At 42.3% G+C, this 21,969-nt stretch overlaps 1 protein-coding gene across 9 annotated transcripts in view; it reads left to right on the top strand.

Moving 5' to 3' along the window:
* LOC6042217 (spectrin beta chain, non-erythrocytic 1) overlaps positions 1 to 20,552 on the top strand; it is a 174,208-nt gene extending 153,656 nt beyond the window's left edge. For 8 of the 9 annotated variants that reach the window (XM_038261710.1, XM_038261708.1, XM_038261707.1 and 5 more), the window contains 6 exons: positions 364 to 6,150; positions 6,226 to 6,456; positions 6,516 to 6,750; positions 13,073 to 13,255; positions 13,410 to 13,859; positions 19,656 to 20,552. In XM_038261710.1, coding sequence (XP_038117638.1) covers positions 364 to 6,150; positions 6,226 to 6,456; positions 6,516 to 6,750; positions 13,073 to 13,255; positions 13,410 to 13,859; positions 19,656 to 19,951 — 7,182 coding nt within the window. In that variant the 3' untranslated portion in view covers positions 19,952 to 20,552. The remainder of the gene's footprint in view (positions 1 to 363; positions 6,151 to 6,225; positions 6,457 to 6,515; positions 6,751 to 13,072; positions 13,256 to 13,409; positions 13,860 to 19,655) is intronic. The other variant, XM_038261713.1, reaches the window with a different exon arrangement.
* The last annotated feature ends 1,417 nt before the right edge of the window (positions 20,553 to 21,969 follow it).

Below are 21,969 nucleotides of genomic sequence, written 5' to 3' on the forward strand. Positions count from 1 at the left end.
CCTCAACATTTTTAAATTTTTCAAAATACAAAAAAAAAAATCAAATTTTTTTTTCCAAATTCTTATATTTTGGCAAAATCCTCAAATTCTCAAAACTCGTAAGATTTTTAAAATTTCAAAATTTTAGAATTTCAGTATTTTAGAATTTTAATTTTTTTTTTTTGAATATATTGAGTATTTGAATATTTTAGAGTATTGAGCATTTTTATATTTTAGAACTAAAAAATATAGAATTTTGACATTTTGGATTTTTTTTTGTATTAGTATCTTAATGTTTCTTACTTTTATATTTTGAAAGATTCGAATTAATTTCTTTATTAAATTTAAAAGAAAATGTTAACAGCACAAACTTCATCCTTCCAGGACAAAAACGCCGCCCTCTCAACCGAACTCGGCAAGGACCTCAACTCAGCCCTCGCCCTGGCCCGCAAGCACGAAGCGTTCGAAAACGAACTGGTCGCTCTCGAGGCCCAACTTCAATTCCTGGTAGACGACTCCCTCCGCCTGCAGGCCAAATATCCCGGCGACAACGCCAAGGCCATCGCGGCCGAGCAGGAAAACGTCATCCAGGCGTGGAACGTGCTCAAGGAAAAGTCCGCCCTGCGCAACGATCAACTGCAGGCCAGCTGCGATCTACAGCACTTTTTAACGCAAGTCCGTGACCTGATGTCCTGGGCGACGAACCTGCGAGCTGCGTTGCAAGCCGAGGAGCACGTCAGCGATGCTACGGGAGCGACCGCGCTCAAGATTCAACACGATGCTATTTATGGTGAGATTGAGGCGAGGGAGGAAACGTTCCGCTATTTGAATGAGTTGAGCGATTCGATGGTTCAGACGGGACACTACGCCGCGACTGAGGTTGAGGAGAAGTGTTCTGCGTTGTTGGATGAGCGGGCCAAGCTGCACTCGGCGTATAACAAGAAGAAGATACTGCTGGAGCAGAAGATTGACTTGTTCTGCTTTATGCGGGACGCGAAGGTGATTGACAATTTGAGCAGTGGCCAGGAGGCGGCGCTTTCTAGCTCGGACTTTGGGCAGACCGTTGAGGTTGTGCAGGATCAGGTGAAGAAGCATGACGCGTTTGAGAAGTTGATTCAAACTCAAGACGAGAAGGTGATGATTCTGCAGGACCATGGAAGGAAGTTGGTGGAGCAGAACCATTACGATAGTGAGAATATCCGGAGGAGACTGCGGGAGATCGTTGAACGACGACAGAAGATTAAGGAGTTGTGTGCGCTGCGACGGCAGAAGCTTCAAAATGCGCTGCTTTACGCGCAGTTTATTAGGGACTGTGCGGAAGCTGGTGCGTGGATCAACGAGAAGCAGAAAAAGCTGGAGGCAGATGCGAGCGGCTTCGCCGATGTGACGAATATGGAAGACAAGGTGAAGAAGCTGCAGAAGCACCAGGCGTTCCAAGCGGAAGTGGCCGCTAATGAGGGTCGTATCAAAGAGGTTAATCAGAAAGGACAGACATTGATTGCGAAGCGACACGAGTGCGCTCCGGAGATTGAGGAGGAGGTACGTAAGCTGAGCGAGTCGTGGAATGTTCTGCTGAATGAGGTTGCGTCTCGTGGACGTGGGTTAGAGGAGGCGCAGGACATTTTGGAGTTCAACAGTCAGCTCGACAAACTGGAGGCCTGGATCCGCGACAAGGAGATGATGGTGCACGCGAGTGACACCGGACGTGATCTGGAGCACTGCAACGCACTGAAGCGCAAGCTGGACGACGTCGATTCGGATATGCGGGTTGACGATCAACGAATCAAAACCATCAACGTGTTGGCAGACAAGTTGCTGACCCAGGAAAAGGCCCCGAACGAGGCGAAGAACGTGCAGCAGCGGAGGAACAACTTCAACAACAAGTGGAAGTCGCTGCAGGGCGCCCTCAACAAGTACCGCGAGCTGCTGGACGGAGCGTACGAGATCCACGTGTTCAACCGGGATGTGGATGACACCGCGGAACGCATCGGCGAAAAGCAGCTGGCGATGAGTGTGGACGACACCGGCCGGGACCTGAACGCGGTCGAATCGCTGAAGCGCAAGCAGGACGCCATGGAGCGTGACATGACGGCGGTTCAGCAGAAGATTTCCGAACACGAGCGCGGTGCCAGCACTCTGGTCGAGAAATACCCCGACAATGCGGTTAACATCGAGGAGAAGCTGGTCGAGCTGAAACGCCAGTGGAACAACCTGCAGGAGGCGAGCGTGCTGCGAGCGGACGCGCTGGACAATGGGTACACCGCGCACAAGTTCACCGCCGACGTGAAAGAGCTCGAACTGTGGACGAACGAAATCATCAAGAAGATGGACTCGGTGGCGAATCCGACCACGATCGCCGAGTGCCAGGCGCAGATTCAGCTGCACCAGGAGCGGAAGGCCGAAATCGATGGGAGGGATAAGATTTACAAGGCTTTGCAGGAGCACGGCGAGCGGTTGGTGGCGGAGAACAAAGCGAAAGGAATCAAGAACGATTACGTGGAGAAGGCGCTGCGCCAGCTGGAGGATTTGAACAAACACCTGCACGACTCGTGGAAGGGCAAGGATCGTGGGCTCAAGGAGGCGCACCAGCTGCAGCAGTTCAAGGAGCAAGCTGATCAGATTGAAATCTGGCTTGCGAATAAGGAGGCCTTCTTGAACAATGACGACCTTGGGGAGTCGTTCACGGCGGTGGACGCACTGATCAAGAAGCACGAAGGATTCGAGAAGCTGCTCGCTTCCAGCCGGACGGAAGACTTGGAGAAGTTTGCGGAGGAAATCCTGGCGGAAAGTCCGTTCGAAGCCGACGTCATCAAGCAACGATTGTGCTCCGTACTAGCAAGGAAGGAGAAACTCCTCGCTTCGTCCGCTACGCGGAAGCAAAAGCTGCACGAGTCGCTGCAGCTGCAGCAGTTCCTGCGAGGTCTGTACGAGGTTGCCAAGTGGATCTCGCAAAAGATGCAGGTTGCGCTGGACGAAAACTACCGCGAGCCGAGCAACTTGCAGAGCAAGATCCAGAAGCACACTGCCTTTGATGCGGAGCTGGGGGCCAACTCGAGTCGCGTGACGGCGATTATTGAAGAGGGCGAAACGCTGATCAACGCCGAGCACTACGCGAGCGCGCTGGTGCAGGAACAGCTGGACATTCTGGAGGCGGATTGGCAAAAGTTGCGGGAAGCTTCCCGGGAGAAGAAGGAGCGGCTGGGTGAGGCGTACGAGGCTCGGATGTTCGAGCGGCACCTGGATGACTTTAACAACTGGATGGACGAGGTCGAGCAGCAGCTGTCTTCCGAGGACTACGGTCGCGATCTGGCGTCCGTCAACAATCTGCTCAAGAAGCACGAAATGCTGGAAGCTGATGTTGCTCATCATTTGGAGACCTGCGAGCAGACAAAGGCCACCGACGATCGGTTCCTAGCATCCGACCACTTCATGAAAGACGAACTGCACGAAAGTGCCATGTTGACGATCAAGCGGTATCACTCGCTGCACGAACCAACCACAATCCGGCGGGACAATCTGGAAGATTCCCTGCAGCTGCACCAGTTCCTGCGGGACGCCGAAGACGAGCTGTCCTGGCTGAACGAGAAGGAACCGCTGGCCGCGTCCAAAGACCTCGGCAACAGCCTGACCGCCGTGCAGAGTCTACAGAAGAAGCACCAAGCGCTGGAGGCGGAAATCCTGTCCCAAGAACCGACCATCTCCGCGCTGATCCAGCGCGGTCAGCAAATGATCCGCGACAACCACTACGCGGTGGAACAAATCGAAACGCAGTCCAACCTGCTGCAGCAAAAGCTGATCAACCTGAGAAATCAGACGAACGTGCGCCGACTGCGGCTGCTGGACGCCGTCGAGAGTCAGCAGTTTTACGCCGAAGCGAACGAGGCGGAGTCGTGGCTGCGCGAGAAGAAACCGATCATTTCTTCGCACGACTACGGGAAGGACGAGGACTCGGTGAGTTCGCTGCAGAAGAAGCTGGACGCGTTGCAGCGGGAGCTGACGGCGTTCCGTCCGACGGTGGAGAAGATTGACAAGTTGGCTGGGGGGCTGCAGGAGCGGGGCCACTTTGACAGTGAGAAGATCAAGACGAAGAACGACAAGATTCAGTATCAGTTCCAGGAGTTGAACCGGTTGGCCGGGGAGCGGGAGAAGAAGCTGGCCGAGACGAAGAAGCTGTTTGAGTTTATCCGGGAGATTGACGATCTGCAGGAGTGGATCGATATGCAGATGACGACGGCGGGGTCGGAGGAGTACGGGACGGACGTTGAGCACGTTGAGCAGTTGACGACGCAGTTTGAGTCGTTTGTGTCGAACATTAATGCGAACGAAGCCCGCGTGAATGCGTGCGTTGCGAAGGGGAAATCTTTGTTGAATGAGGGCAATCCCAACAAAGACCTGATCAAGGCGAAACGTGACGAAACGAAGCAGCTGTGGGAGGAGCTGAAGGATTTGGTGATTGCTCGGCAGGAAGCGTTAGCTGGGGCCAAGCAGGTTCACCTGTTTGATCGTACCGCGGACGAAACGATCAGCTGGATTAATGAGAAAATTTCCGCCGTCCTGTCGGAGGATTACGGCCACGATCTGGAGACGATCCAGGCGTTGGTGCGAACGCACGAGAGCTTCGAAGCCGAACTCGGTGCGATCAAGGAGCAGCTCGAGTCGGTCGTGAGTGAAGCACAGAAGCTGGGCGATACCTTCCCCGATGCCAAAGAACACATCGAAGTGAAGCGGGACGAAACGATCGAGGCGTGGTCCGAGCTGAAGGAGAAGACGATCCAGCGCAAGGAGAAGCTCATGCAGGCGGAGCAGCTGCAGGCGTACTTTGACGAGTACCGGGATCTGATGGCGTGGATCAACGAGATGTTGGCGCGCATTACGGCGCCGGATCTGGCAAAGGACGTTGCTGGGGCGGAAGCGTTGATCGCTAAAATTAAGGAACACCGGACTGAGGTGGATTCGCGCAGTGAGGCGTTCGAGACGTTCTACAAAACCGGATCGAAGCTGATCAAGGATGGACATTTCTTGGCGAACGAGGTTCAGGAGAAGATTGCCGTGTTGAATCAGCGGAAACGCTTGCTAGACAACACGATCCTCCAGCGGGCCGAGATCTACGAGCTCAACTTGGACACGCAGATCTTCCTGAAGGAGGCGGAAGTGATCGAGAGCTGGATCATTTCGCGACAGGTTCAGCTGAAGGACGGCAAGCTGGGCGAGTCCATTGCCCAGGTGGAGGACCTGCTTCGAAAGCACGAGGACTTTGAGAAGACCGTCGCCGCCCAGGAGGAGAAGGTCCTGGCGCTGAAGCGGATCACCCTGCTGGAGCAAAAGTTCAAGCGACAGCTGGAGGCCGAACAGGCCGCACGTGTCGCCGAGAAGGAACGCGTCGAGCGCGAACGCCACGAAGCACTCAAGCAAAAGGAAGTGCAGCGAATAACCGAGGAACGTCGTCGGCACGACGTCAACTCGTCGCCGTCGGTCGTGAACGGCTACTCGGGCGGTACGCCCAACAACAAGTCCGCCACCTCTAGTCATCTATCGCCAGCTTCGGCAGCTTCCGCTGTCGCCGTCGGCGGATTCTCCAAGGAAGCGCCCGAAGTGTCCCCGGTGCAAAAGTCCAACTCGTTCGCCACGATGCTGCAGGAGCGGCTTCGCCGGGGCTCCGAGGGTAACATCAAGCGGGCCGAGAGCATGAAGATCGGCCCGAAGCCGGCCAAGCGGACGCCGTCGTTCACCACCAGGAGGCGCGCGCAGAGCTTCCGCAAGAATCAACGCGGCAGTGACAGTACCGAGTCGGACCTGCCTCCGGTGGAGATGCAGGGCATGCTCGAGCGCAAGCACGAACTCCAGTCGGGAGGCAAGAAGGCCCCGGTGCGGTCGTGGAAGCCCTTCTACACCGTACTGTGCGGACAGCTGCTGTGCTTCTTCAAGGACGTGGAGGACTTCTCCCAGAAGAAGGCCGCCACCGCTCCGGTGAACATCCTGAACGCCAAGTGCGATCGCGCCGAAGACTACACCAAGAAGAAGAACGTCTTCCGGCTGGTCCTGCTGGACGGGTCCGAGTTCCTATTCCTGACCGGCTCGAAGGAATCCATGAACGAGTGGATCAACAAGATCGCGTTCCACGCCGCCCTCCCGCCAAACCTGCAGCTGATGAGCTACGACGAGTCCGTCAAGGTAAGTCCGCAATTCGCTACCCTACTTTGCTAAATAGTTGCTAGAATTATCCCGCCCTTCCCCTACCTCTTGTAGCAATCCCCCGGCCTCCAGATCAACCCCGCCAGCCCCATCCTGGACCGTAGCGACGCCAACTCGTCCATCAGCTCGCGAACCTCGTCGCCCGACTCGCAGCGACGGGACTCGCGCGCCTCCCTCAGCAGTGCCAAATCCGGCGGCTCCGGTAGTAACGCTAGTAGCGGCTTGCAAACCCCCCAGATCAACTTCCTGCAGAAGCAGAAGGAGCTGCGCGAGCTGGAGAATCAGGTTGGAGCTCACGAAGATTTTCCCGATGGACTAACCTTAAACGCATTCTTCAATTTCAGCAACGATTGTCCCAGCAACAGCAGCAGCAGCAAATGAGCCCGACGGGAGGCCCGACGCAAGAGTTTTACGGACTGGCGGACAAGCCGCCGATACCGCCGAGGGGGGTGCCACCGCCGGTGCCTCAGCGGCAGTCCAGCAACGAGAACGTGCTGAACAACAACAACCCCAACGGCGGTACAGTACAAATCCGGCCCAAGACGAGTAGTGGGAGCAGTGGCAGTTTCAACGGAAATGGTGAGTCAAACACACGCGGGGTTAATTGCATGTTTTCGTCGTGTTTGGTCAGCAGCTGGTGGTTCTCAGTTTGAGCTCGCAAAAATGTGACCTCTACGTAGGTCACTTTGAAATGTTTCGTTTAAGAGTTCTGTTTGGGATTTTTTCGGTGGTGCTGATCGGTGGTCTGTACGCAGATCTTCCTGGAACGCTCGGAACGCTGCTATCGGATTTGGTCCGCTTGGGCGATGATCTAGTACGGCAGGACAGCGTTTCTCGGGTGGAGTTCTGGTTCTTCAGGGCAGCGGATATCGATTCAAACCTAGAATCGCTACTTGACAGATTAGCTGCAACGGAACCATTCAATTTGTATCCAAAACTATTGCTTGATGATTTTGGGGATTTTGGCGAAAAAGTCGCTGGAATTCCAACTTTGGTCGTGGTATTTTTAGGAGAAAATCAACAGTGCGGGTCGCCTTTGCTTGTACACTTGGAGAAGGTCGATACTACGTCTCGAGTAGTGGTGATTTTTCCGTATATTTCACCAAGTTTATTCGAACATCTACTACGATGCTTCGTCGAACATCGATTGTTGAATGTTCTTTACGTGGCCGTACTCCAGCATTCTTACAATTACGCATTTCTCAACTATCTTTTGTTTCGTGAGATATTCCAGGAGTTCTCCCGGTATGAATCCGTTCAGCAAGCGTTTCCTGAGCAAAATGATTTAGTCGGGTTGACCGCAAAAGCCTGTGCGCATCACGTAGAAATCTGGACTAAGATTGACTTAAAACTAGCGAATCTGGTGATAAACCGAATGAATGGAAGTCTTCATGTTGAATTCGTAGAATGTAAACCCGGAGAAACCATTTCAGATTGCAACGATCGTCGTTTTGACACCCGATTGTGTTCGTTCAGTATTGGTCGTTGGGTAACATCGACACCAAAATATTGCGCTCCATTAATTCCCATGCACAGCTTAACAATAATGGTTCCCAATGGAACTCCACTGACCGAGTACGCGTTACTTTTATCACCGTACTCGAAATCATGCTGGATCATTATTTTATGCTTTAACATCTTAAATGCTTTGCTGATTCGCATTCTGTGGAGGCGATCCATCGTGGAATCGCTGCTTCTAACCATTTGTAAACTCAACGGGTCCAGCCTCAAGCACAAAGTAACCTCGGAAAAACTGGTCACCCTAGCCGCCATCCTAGTTGCGTTCATTGTTCTTGCTGCATACGAAGCAAAGATCTCTTCCTACCTTGCAAACTGGCCCCATCGACAGGACGTCAAAACGCTCCAAGATCTTCGCGAAGCAAACATGAAAGTACTCATACATTCACATTCCGTGCTATTATTTAACGAAAAAGATCACTGGCTGCGAAACCGGCTCGTACCGATGGACAGCCAATCCCTGATTGCGACAGTTACGACCTCGGCCAACGTGGCCTTTGTGATGGAACGCTACAACGCAAGGATATTTCTAAAGCAGGTGACCATTTTCGACGGCGTAGAAAACCGACCCCGTTACGTGATGCTCGAAGATTCCGTAGACACCAGCCTAACATTTTTCAACTTTGGCTCGCGAAATTCATTCCTTGCTCGGTTTGTTCAGCTGCAGAACAGAATCTACGAAGCTGGCCTGGATCAGCACTGGATGGAGCTACTACTCGCGGCCACGCTGACAATTCAGAACCAGTTTGACTCCGCCCCGAAAATGATTCAGCTCGAACAGTTGCAGCATCTTCGGTCGATACTGTTCTTGCTGTGGGTTTGTAGCGTTTTAGTATTGCTGCTGGAGCTGGGTTACGTTCGGATCAGACGGATAGTGTTGAAATTTGGGCACCGTCGAAAAGTTGGAGTTATGCGACCGCGGAAGCGAGCACATACCTATCCGTTTATGAAGCAGGCAAGGTGGATGAACACAAACAGAAAATCCATCTAATTTAAAAATTTCTTAAGCACGATTGGTTAAATGTGGGACAAACTAACTATTTTGACGAGGACTTCGAATAATCGAGTAAGGGAACGGCATCTAACTCCATCGTGTTTCTAATACCAGAACTTTGACGTTCAATTACAGCTCATAAAAAGCGTCTTCAACTGAAATCGAGTGATAAATAGCTCAATAAGAAGTGAGCAAGCAAGTTCTATTATTTTTTTTTGCAAAATTAGTTGTTTAAATAGTGAAAATCAGCAAATTGGATGGAGTTAGGAACGACATCTTTGTTGCCACCACAGCAGGTACAGCAGAAAAAACAGGGTTTTGTAGCTTGAAACTGAAGAGCAATTTATTTGCGACTGGAGTGATTGAAGCGTAAACAAACAATGAATACAAACATCAGATGCCGCGACATAAACAAAAAACCAACTGTCAAAAATATACTCGTCACTGAAAATGCTAACATCTTGCTCACAGGGCTGCCAGTTAACAATCTTAACCTGCCAAACATAGGGGAAATTCTCGTATGTTTGGCAGGTTAAGCACTCGCTCCTAATTCCATCCAATTTGCTGATTTTCACTATTTAAACAACTAATTTTCAAAAAAAATAATAGAACTTGCTTGCTCACTTCTTATTGAGCTATTTATCACTCGATTTCAGTTGAAAACGCTTTTGATTAGCTTTAATTGAATGTCAAAGTTCTAACCTGCCAACATTAGAAGCACGCTGGAATTAGATGCTGTTGCTCTACTGACTATCACTCACTCACTCTTCCCATCTCTAGACGTCAACCATAGTTGATCTGTCAGCCAGTGTTGACCAGGGTTAGATTCCTACAGGTACGAACTGTATAAAAATTCAAATCCCTAGATCTTTATTTTTTCATTTTCAAACTTTTATATTCTCTATATTACAGTACTCGTTCGGTAACCGGGCATTGTTCGCCTGAGCGCTCGATAACTGGGCTATAGCTCACTTTAAAAGCATACAAACGTAAAAAAAACAAACCATAATGACGGATGCAAAATTTAAATGTTACAAATAAGATATTTGGGTATTTTTTTTTAATTGAAAGTCTTGCTTACTATTCCAAAAGGTCCTATGCACATAGGAAATTCGTGGCGCATTGGTTGTTTTGAAAAAGTAATCTAGAAGATATAATTAACGGCAACATTAAAAATGTACTCGTCACATAAATTTAAGTAACTTTTATTCTACATTTTATTTACAAAATATAATGCTTTGGGTGTCCCCTCGCAACTGGGCTTACGGTCTGTGCCCAATTAACAAATAAGTACATTCAATATTACGCCCTTTTCAAATGTTAGTCTTGGTTCAAACATTTTGAAAATATTTTTTTTGAAAAGATCGGAAAATTTCACGACTGTTTCATATTTTAACATTAAAAATCGGACCATTAGTTGCTGAGATATCGACATTGGAAAATGGTGTGTTGTTGGACTTAGAAAACATCAATTCTCCTGTTTTTAAACCTTTGCATTGCAATATCTCAGCAACTAAGGGTCGTATCAACAAAGTTCAAAAATGCACAATTTAGAGAATTTTCTCAGCTTTTCAGAAATTTTTTTTTCAAAGGTGGGCAAACATGAGCATTAATTTAAAAAAATTAAAAACTTCGACTTTTTTCAAAAAAGTCACCTAAATATGGATTTAACTTGAAAACGGTGTACTTTATCAAAATTTCACTAAAGTACTTTTTGATTGCAAATTTAATTTTACATCGAAAAATAAAGATGAAAAAATTCACCAAACCAAAATTTCGATTTTTTTAAAAAATCATTATTGATTAAAAAATTCATAACTCGGTCAATGATTTTTTGCACAACCTGGAAATTTCTGAAAAGTTGGCATTGTTAGTGTTATATAGTGTTTTTTTTTGCAAATCAAGTTTTAGTGACAAAAAGTTAAATAAAAAAACACCAAATTTTTTTTACCGTGTATCTTTTTTTCAGTGTAGTCCATATCCATACCTACAACTTTGCCGAAGACACCAAATCGATCAATTTTCATACATCTTTTTTGTATGGCCAGCTGCCAAATTTGTATGGAAAATTATATGGACCAAGGCACCAAAAAATTTTCAGTCGGATTAAAAAATACAAAAATTAAAATTTAAGAAAAAAGACCGATTTCGTAGAGAATTGCTCAGCTGTCCAAACAAAAATGATATATGAAAATTAAAAAATCTGTATCTCTTGAAACATTTTTTTGATGGCGTCTTCGGCAAAATTGTAGGTATGAATAAGGACTACACTAAAAAAATAATACTGAGTCAAAAAAATTTTGCTGATTTTTTTATTTTACTTTTTGTCACTAAAACTTGATTTGCAAAACACTATTTCTATTTTCTGATATGTTTTAGAAGACATAAAATGCCAACTTTTCAGAAATTTCCTGAATTGCCAAAAAATCTTTGATCGAGTTATAAATACTGATTTAAAAAAAACGAAATACTGGTCGTTATAGCCATTTTTGAGTGTTTTTTTTTTAAATAAAAATCTCAGTTATAATTTTTTTATAATTAGTGCCCATGTTTGCCCACTTTTGAAAAAAATATTTTTGAAGAGCTGAGAAAATTCTCAATATTTGGCTTTTTTGAACTTTGTTGATACGACCCTTCGTTACTGAAATATAGCCATGCAAATTTTTAAATCAAGACTAACATTTCAAAAGGGCCAAACATTCAATATTACAAAAATATTGTTTATTAAAAGATCGGAAAATTTCAAGAATGTTTCATATTTTAACATTGAAAATCGGACCATTAGTTGCTGAGATATCGACATTAGAAAATGGTGGGTTGTTTGGGTGAGACTTCGAATACATCAATTTTACTGTTTTTAAACCTCTGCATGGCAATATCTCAGCAACTAAGGGAATTTTCTCAGCATTTAAAAAAAATCAAAAGTAGGCAAACATGAGCATTAATTAAAAAAAAATTAAAACTGTGACTATTCTCAAAAAAGTTACCTAAAAATGGCTATAACTTAAAAACGTTACTTAATCCACCGGAAGGTGGTTGCTGCCTTCCTCCTAAAAGCCTTGCAACCACACACTACGAAAGCTTTGGCTAACGCTTACTTAGTAAAGATACTATACATCTGAGTGCTGCCATCTAGGTATGATAAATTTAATGAACCATTTGAAAGCACTGCAGTGTTTGTGTGCGTGCACTGAGCGTAAAGTTCCGACAGCTATCCGCCGGAGCTTTCAAATTATGTAACTAATGACCCTTTTTAGGATCAACCAAAACAGTTTTTCGAACATATCTTTTAAAGTACTGCACCAAGCCGGATGAAATTTAAAAAAGACTTAAAGAACCTGAAGGCAAATCCAAAAACATAGATCCGGACAAAATCGGTCGAGCCAGTTCCGAGAAAAGTGAGTGAGAAAAAAAATTCTACGTCCATCCACACGCACAGACATTTGCTCAGAATTTGATTCTGAGTCGATATGTATACGTAAAGGTATATCTGGGAGGCTTATTTAAAAAGTTCAATTTTTGAGTGATTTTATAGCCTTGCCTCAGTGAGGTGAGGAAGGCAAAAAGGTGCACTTTATCAAAATTTCATTAAAGTACTTTTTGATTGCCAATTCGATTTTACATCGAAAAATGAAGTTGAAAAATTTTTGCGTCCAGTATTTCGATTTTTTGAAAAAATCAGTATTGATTCAAAAATTCATAACTTGGTCAAAGATTTTTTGCCCGTTCTTGGCCCGTTCTGGAAATTTCTGAAAAGTTGGCATTTTATGTCCCCTAAAACATAATTTAAGAATGAAAAAAATAGTCTTTTATGCAAATCAAGTTTTAGTGACAAAAAGTAAAATTAAAAACCACCAATTTTTTTTAACCGTGTATCGTTTTTTGCCGAAGACACCAGATCGACCAAAAAAAATCCTTCAAATTATACAGATTTTTGAATTTTCATACATCATTTTAGTATGATTTACTTTTACTTTTGTGAGATCTCTTCTTTTATCTCGTGCACGTGCTTGCCAGCAAGAGCATTCTGTTTCTACCGCTCCTTCTTTTTTATCGTTCACAAATATTCGCCGAAGATTCTATTGTTTTCTCAGATAACCGCAATGAATGAATGCGATAGGGGGATTGGGAACCGACCACGAATTACGTCCCGTTGAACTGCGTTAGCAAATTTCGTTTAAAAAAAAGACTTTTAAAATGTTGATGCTGAGAATCTCGCGACGGAAAGAAGGGCTGTGAAAGAGTTGGGAGATGAAATTTCGGCCATGAAGATTGTTGAGAACTGAAAGTTTGATATTTTTACAACACTGCTAATCATATACCATGAGTAAATTTTAGCTTCAAGAAGGCATGATCCCTTCACTAACTGCTTTAATTCTCAACCCACAGACTACGACAACGGCAACTACTCGACGCCCACCAACAACACCACGCGGCCCTTCTCGTACCAGCCAAATGCGACAGCCGGCCGTGGAACCGTGCCCCAAAACGGCTCCAACAACAACAACAACGGAAATGGCAACGGCAACGGCGAGGACGTCTGGCTGCGCCACAGTGAAGTGCGAACATCGGGTAAGTTACTTGGCTAGGGCCCTTGCATTGGAAAAAAAATGTTTAAATGTTCTTGTGTTTTACCCCTTGCCCATCTCCCTTAAATGTTACTCATCGTGTCCCTCCCCATGTGCCGTCTTCCCGTGCTCGTTTGTCCATGTGTTCGCGGGTGTAGACAACCCTCCACCGCCATTGCCAGCCACGTCGCCCCCGTTGAGTACGTTTTCCCCGTTGAAGCCGCCCTCCGGCTATCAGCACCAACACCAGCACCAGCATCATCACCAACAACCGAAACAACAGAACCAGAACCTCCAGGACCAGTTTATCAAGCGGGAACGGGAGCAAGTCGTCAACAGTTTGTACGCCGGTAGCACCAACAGCAGCGGCAGCAGCTACCTCAAGATGAACGGACCGACCAACAACGGAACCAACAATGTCGTAGCCTCGAGGACCACGTGGCACCACCATATGCCACCGCCACCACCACCGGTGGCGCCGGGATCGAACGGACAGGACTACGCCCAACATCATCACCATCACCATCAGCAGCAGCAGCAGATGGCGATGAACAACGGCAGCAACACCTTCGGCAACAACATCAACCTCGTGGACGGATACACTTCCGGTTAGAGAACATTCGAACATGCTTGGCTTGGCGCGTGCGTGCTTTGTGGGCTGTGGTGGAGTGGTGGTTTCAAACGGGTTGCAGTCTCCTCTGTCTAGTTTTTGAGTTTTTTTTGTGTGTGTGCGTGTGTTTGTTTGTGGGTACTCATCGGTGGCGGTTGTGTGTGATCATCCCAGGTTTTAACGAACTCCAAAACACGTGTGCCTCTTTCAAGTCCACAATCGTATCTTGATGCGTAATTTGTGCTCTATTTAGAATCATATATATTTACAACTAACAATGATCTCATAATCAGTAACGTAACCAATGTGTATGACAGTTCATTACAAAGTTGATTATTAACTCTCAAACGGTGTTAAGGTTATTGGTAGATAAAATATTTCAAAAACTCATCCTTCAGATAAAACAACAATAGAAAGAAAGAAGCTACAGACTTGCTATCCAGATTTTTATGCGAATATAGCGTTAATGATGGTGCACGCCCGAAATGTCAAAATCACGCAGTGGTACCAAAACAACAATAAAAAAAGTGTGCCATGGCATGACAGCCACACTTTTTTTTCTAATGTTGGTACCACTGCGCAATTTTGGCATTTTGGGCGTGCACCATTATTAACGCCATCTTCCCTGAAAAATCAGGATAGGGTGGGTAAAATTTAACATTTTTTGTGGATTTTAAACCCTAAATTAAAAGACCATTATAAATTAAAAAAATTGACGAGTTCGGTCAAATTAAAAAAAAAAAAAAAGCTTAAAAACTAAGTACCGATTTCCATCAAATTTAACCCAACTTCGGTAGTACAGTTAATTTATGGTTCATCGAACAACCGATTTTCGGTACAGCACAGAGCTCGAAAAAAAAAATCCACTTCGAATAATCGAATCAAAAAAAAAATTTTTTTTTTTTAGATTGTCGAGCGAGCCGTCAATTGCCCAATTTTTTCCCAAATTGTTTTTTCTTCTGTTCAGAAGGTCATTTTGAGCAATTTTTGTTCTAGGAAAAACTTTACTTCCCTTGTTTTATTTGCAGTATTTTAATTTGCATTTATCTTGTTTAGTTTATCTTCGTTTTTGGTAGTACTTAAGTCTAGGATGTTGGGAAAATTGCTTGTAATAGATCGACTCTCTGGTTGTCAATATCCAAGGGACCGTCGAGGAAGAGAATCATCAGTTTACAGAACGATGCAAAATGAAGACTCGATTGAAAATATGTTTTTCTTGGTACCCAGCTATGGAAGAGAATCATGGCAACGTCCGACAGACACAAAACAAACTTATGTCAAACACTCTTCAAAGCTTCCTTTCGCAAAGAAAAATGTCTGTGCAAGCCATGAGATAGTGACAATATTGACAACCGGAAGAGATTTTTAAAGCAAACAGTACCCAAGGGACCGTCGAGGAAGAGATCCTTCAAGCAAGAGAAAATATCGAGGAATGAAGCCAATCGAAGTATGCGGTTTGAAGGGACTGAAGAATTCATCGATAGATGGAGCAATATTGATATCGAGAAGATCGACAGCCAGAGAGTCGACTGTATTTCGCCTATTCTACCATCTCGAATGATTACCTTTTGCCTTTCTAATTTTTTCATGGTTTACAGTAACTTTTTCAAATTTTAGGTTGTTTTTTTACTTTTTTGCTATAGAATGGAACCATTATCATTAAAATTGTAAAAAAGGCGTAGAGGCATAGTCTGGGACACAACAAAAATTACTACATACGAGAAATTCCATGTCAAATAGGGAATCGGTTGCCATTTGGTCTGAGAAACACTTGTAGGAAATTTGACGGGCTTTCCGAAAAAATACACTAAAAGAAAAAAGCACGCTACTTTTATGACATTTTTTAATTTTTAAGTTTAAAAGTCAAATTTGAAGGTGAGACCAAGACTTTTTTCGTTCAAAATTTTTGTGAAAATAGCCTAAAATGTTACAAAAAGACTCATAAAAAATGCAGGATGGATCAACTCTCAAAAAAATAAAATACAAAAATCATTTACTGAAAACGTTTTTTTAAGTGCCCTAAACGTCAAAATTGTCAAAAACTGAATACAGGAATCGATTCTACAGACAATTTTACATAAAAGACTTTTGGTAGTTTTTGACAATTTCTATATACGGACTTGATTTTTCAGTCTCGAAAATATGTTTACCGGAAAGCTCGTCCAAATTCCCATAAGATTGTCGTTTTTTGGTGATTTTAGCTAATTAACTATCCAGGTTACTGCCATCCACTACACTGAACTACACTGAAAAAAATATTCTGTTTTCAGTTATGAGCAATGTTATTAGCTGATATCTGTAAGCCCATATTTCCAATTTAAAAGTGGTCAAAGACAATCTTATGATTAATTGGACGAGCTTTCCGGTAAACATATTTTCGAGACTGAATAATCAAGCCTGTCATATAGAAACTATCAAAAAACCTGTTTTTTCAACATTTTTATTTTTAAAATCGCTGTAACTTTATAAGGATTGGACCAAGGACCGTGGTCAGTATGGAGACTTTTATCGATTCCCGTTTCAGCTTTTGAAATTTTTGAAATTTTTTAGGAGAGTTGCTCCATCCTGCATTTTTCGTGAGTCTTTTTGTAACATCTTAGACTATTTTCACAAAAAAATAACGAAAAAAATAAACTTACCTTCATATTTGACCATTAAACTTAAAAATTTCATAAAAGTGGGGTGTGTTTTTTCTTTCAGTGCATTTTTTCGGAAAGCTCGTCAAATTTCCTACAAGTTTGTCTCTGACCAGTTTTTGATACGATACAACGGCTTCGAAATACAGAAATATTTAAATTACGAATTACAAAAAAAAAAATAAAACACTTACACCCTTCTCAAATGTCATTATCGCGTGAAATTGGCTCCATATACACAAAAATGGCTGACCTAAGCGTAGGATAACATGTCTACAAAGTTTCATTGAAATCGGTGAGGGTCGAGAAAAAAAAGGGCATAAAAAATTACTGTTTTGGGCTGGAATTGCTCATACCAAAAAGTCCCAAAATTGTCCCACGGTGTACTTTTTCAAATACTTTAGGGTATAATACGGCAGGTTAAAGTGAGGCTAATTCCCGACATTTTGAGAATTGAATCGTCATATTTTGTTGAATGAATTTTATGCCAATAGTTGAACCCCACTTTAAAGTTTTCAAACAATTTTTTTCAGTTTCCTAGTTTTCTGTGAAATTTTAAAAGTGAATAATTTTCTAAACAAAATTTAAAAAAAAAACTTTCACTGAACAACTGATCGTACATTAAAGAATTAGGTACCCCAATACAAATTTGGGCATAATAAATTGCTTAGCTTGAAAAATTTTAACAAAAATCTACTATCTAATCCTCTTGTCCGATTAAAATTTTGCATTTATAAACTGTATCATTCAAATCAGAATGTAGAACAGAGTTCGCCTAATATTTTTAGTCTTTTGCTTTTTTGGTTTTTTTTTTTAACCGCCTTGAGTCAGGAGTCAGGGGTGTTAAAAACACCCGAAAAGCAAAAACTGAAAATTTGGTTTATTGGACCTTTTCAAAAAAAAAAAAAAACTCCAGACTTGTTCGGTAACTGCATGGGCTGAGATCGTAGCCCAGTCACCAAATGCTGCTTTCTAACTGGGCTGAACGAAAAATAACGAAGGGACAACTAATGCATAGTATTTTCCTGATGAAATATAAATATAAAAGTTAATCAAATTTGCTTACAATGCTTACTTTTCATATTTCTTTAATAGTGACTTAAAATTAACTAAAAGTAAAAAAAAAAGTTTTTTTATTCATTGAACATGATTTTCGCATCTATTAACCCCTCGGTCTTTTCGGTTTGTTTTGGTTTTTTGACATTTGTCTGCTTTTTAACTGGGCTACAGCCGTTATCGAGCGCCCAGTTAAAAAGCAGCCCAGTTAAACAACGCCCAGTTACCGGACAACTACTGTATACACAATTTCGTGAATTAAATACGATTTTCTACAAAATCCTATAGATTGATTTTTGGGTGCCATTCAATTATTCGAACGTTTAGGTTCGAGGTTCTTGACATATAAACTGCCAAGCGAAACGGTTTTCAAGCGCAGCTTCTCTTCTTTTTGTTTTTTTGCTGCCTGTTCATCAAAATTATGAAAAAGAGCAAGAGAGTCGTTCCAAAGAGCCGCTCTTTTAAATGAGCGAACGAAAATGAGCGGCTCCTAAAATAGAGCGGTTTTGGCCACCCCTACTTGAAACCCTAAAATTTTCTAAAATTTTAAGAGTTCTTCTTTCCAGTGCTTTTTAAAGATCAAAAATTGGTTGCAAAATGGATTTTTTGGCGATTTTTTAGATCGAAGCCCGTCTAGAGGTGGGGTTGGGTTGTAGGGGGTTAACCCCTAAACTACGCTAATGTGGCTTAGAATTTTAAAATTTAAGATGGTGCCAAAAATGGCGGTGATGAAATATTGAAAAAATGCAATCAGTAATTTTTAAGGCAACATACTCTGGATATTTCACTAAAATGAGGTCGCATAACTCGAATTTGATGTTAAAAGCAAGAATAAAAAAAATACACTTAAAATTTTTTTGTGGTCATCATTCGATTGTTAAAAGTCCTATTCAAACTTTCGAATAATCGATTCTGGACTGTATATAAGAAATCTGTATCTTGAGAAGGGGTTTTCTGATCAATTTGGTGTCTTGGGCAAAGTTGTAGGTTATAATTAAGAATTTCCGAAAAAGTAGGTACATGATTTTTCCGTTTTTTTTTAATTTATTTTTTTATTAGTAAATATTGAATTCCCAAAATGAATAAATTTTTGAAAAAACGTTTTTTTTTAATATCCAAATTTGAAAAAAATAACTTAAAAATCAATCAATCGAATTTGCAATCGAAAAGTGCTAAGCATTTTTTTTTTTTATAAAATGTTCCGTTTTTATGTTATGGCTACACAGAAAAGAAAATCATGTTAATAGGGGAAATATACCCTTTCTAATCAAACACCTATCTTCGTCATATGGAGAGTTTGAAAAAAAAAAATTTCACCATTTTTGGCAGCACTAAGCAGATCCAAAAGAGCGCTGGAAGAAAAAAAGAACTAAGCTGAAAATAGAAAAATGGGCGTGGCCCAATGCACTCGTCTGATTAGAATGCATTTTTGAAATATTTGTTTTAAATGCTTGTAAAAGGAATTGCATAACTTTTAATAAAAGTGAAAATTAACAGAAATGTTCACAAAAAGTTGCTCTACTCGTTGGTGTACTTGGTTTTAGTGAATTTCAAGGAACTATCCAGATTATCCAGCATCATTCAAACACGACCGCTTATTAGGCTTAAAATGGGCATTTTCAGTCTAAATTGAGGTAAAATTACAACATAAAATAAATAATATTCAACCTCCCAAATTTACACAATTTTTTACTGTGAAATTTTAGGAATACATTTTCGATTTTTTGATTTAAAAAAAATCTTGAGAGAAAAGCACCTCTGAAAAAAAAATGAAAGACTGAAAAAATTTCCTATAATTTTCTCTCAAAATAGTATGTAGACTTTTATGACCGAGCCAAAATGTCTTCTTTGATAATAGGAAAGTCTCTCAGAACGTTTCAGCCAAATAACAAAAAATACAATGCATCAAATCGGTCGATTTGGTAGAGAATTGCTCCTGTCCTAGTAACCGAAGACAACCAGGACCACTCATTAAAATTACCCCTCAGCTTTTCCCTAACAAACCCATCATTTAGTGGACTCATTCACCATACTAGCACCGAAAGACCTCAAAATAGTCCCCCATTATCTAACCTTCTCTCTCTTTTCCCCCTCCCTCCCAGGCTGGGGTCAGTCACGCCACGAACCCACGCGGCCGGCATCCCTGCCGATGGGCCCGGGCAGCAGCGCCAATGCCAACGTCACCGTCACCAGCCCATCCGCGGACATCTCCGGGCTGATGCTGGGCGGTGGCCGCCACTCGCACACCGGCCAATCGGCGGAGAGTTCCAGCGAAAGCGAGGCCAGCTTCATCAAGGGCATGGGCGGAAACGGCGCCGGCAAGGACGCCAAGGACAAAAAGGCCGGCAGCGGAGTGTTCCGGATATTCTCCAAGAAAAAGTCCAAGAATCACAACTAGTGAGGGGGCAGCTGCAGAATTGTTGTTTGTTTGTAAAGTAGACTATACTATTGGAAGCGAAAGCGATTTTTTTTGTATAATTGTTTTTTACCTATACGAGTTGCAACGTAAAAAAAGTGGAAGATTGTTTGACACTTGTTTTTCAACAGCCCAACATTGTTTGTTTTATTTAAGCACGTAATATAATTTTATAACGCAACTAGAAGCAGCTCATTTAATCCGACCACTGATGCAATTAAATCACCGTTAAATCTTCACGTTTCATAACTGGCAATGTTAGAAGTTTGAGCAAAAGACAGCGAGCGAATTATTAGGAATCTATTTATAATAAAATAAAAGGCAGAATTTTATCGGTAATGTGTAATATATAACGTTCTATACAACAATTGAACAACTTAAATTTATTCAACACACGTTTAGAAATCGCAGTAGTGAAAAGTTTGAGACAATAGTTCGAGGAAAAGAATTAAATTATAAAGCAACAAAAATAGTCGGTATCAATAATCGAACAGCAAGAGGTAGTTATTATATTTGTTAAACTTTTGAATAAATGCGTAAGTTAAGTCAAATATGGTTCAATAAAATATGAAATATTCTAAAACCACTGTTTTATTCAAATCACAGCCCTTAACAGTAAAACAATTCTCAAATTGTGATCCCACTCTCTCAAGATGGCGGCCAAAATGGTGGTGATTGATATTGGATATTGGGAAAATGCATTTGGTTATATTACAAGCAATCAATCTTGAAAAAATCTTAAAAATCTTAATTTTTTTAAGGGGTCAGAGGTTGGTATAAGCACACACTTAAACTTTTTTTTATCTGTTTTCAGGGCATTATAGTATACATTTTCATCTATTAACAAAACAAATTTGGAGACATTTGTTGGTATTATCGCCGAGATATACTGCCGTTCTACGCATAATTGTCCCATGTCAGTTTTGGACGATTTTGACTTTATGCCATTTTTAAGTTTAGTCTGATGCGTACTTTAAGAAAAACACATAAAATCTGGTACTTAGTTTGGACACTCATCAAAAACAACACCAAGTCTGTTTGTCCCATCGTTGAACTTCTACGCATAATTGTCCCACCAAGTATTTTCTTACACGGAATCATTAGTTTTACTAAGCATTATGCCTTGTTTACCTGTTGTATAGCAAGAGGATCACAAATAAGGGTGATAAACTGCTAACTGGGGCGATTAGGGGCCACGGGACAATTATGCGTAGAAACACAGAAATCGGTCGCAAAACTTCAATCGCGTTTTTCTCAGTTGCACATTTTTCAACATGGGACAATTATGCGTAGAACGGCAGTATAGCTATTTGAAGTAACAGGTTTAAAAACGGGTGTCACGATATCTCGACACTGCCTTGACCAAATCGGCTCAAAATTTTGTTGAAGACTCGTAAAACCAGTTCCATGTGCAAGACGAAGGCCGATTTTCAAAAAGTTTATTTAAAAAAAAGATAAAAATATTGTTGTGTTTTTCATATAAAAAATCGTCAGTTTTTAATTTTTGTATTTTAAAAAAAAAGCAAAATTAAAAAATCGGGCTTCGTCATGCACACAGGATATATCTTGAGAGTCCTCACATCAAATTTCAGCCAATTTGGTCCATCCCATCTCAAGATATCGAGAAAAAGCTCAAAAAGCTTAACCCTCTACAGCCCAATTTTTTTTCGAAAATATTTATTTTTCCCGTGTTCATGAGGTCATTTTGAGCAACTTTTGTTCTACGAAAAACTTTACTTCTCTTGTTTTATGTTTTTCTTGTTTTATTTTTAGTATTTTAATTTGCATTTATCTTGTTTAGTTTATGTTTGTTTTTGGTAGTACTTGGCCTATTCTACCATCTTATATAATTACATTTTGCCTATCTAATTTTTTCACGTTTTTACAGTCGTTTTTTTTCAATTTTTTGCATGTTTTTCACATTTTCTGCTATAGAATAGCACCATCATCATTTAAATTGCGAAAAAATGCGTAGAGGCATAGTCTGGGACACTACAAAA

This window comes from Culex quinquefasciatus, chromosome 3 (genome assembly GCF_015732765.1).
Source record: "Culex quinquefasciatus strain JHB chromosome 3, VPISU_Cqui_1.0_pri_paternal, whole genome shotgun sequence".
Lineage (NCBI taxonomy): Eukaryota > Metazoa > Arthropoda > Insecta > Diptera > Culicidae > Culex > Culex quinquefasciatus.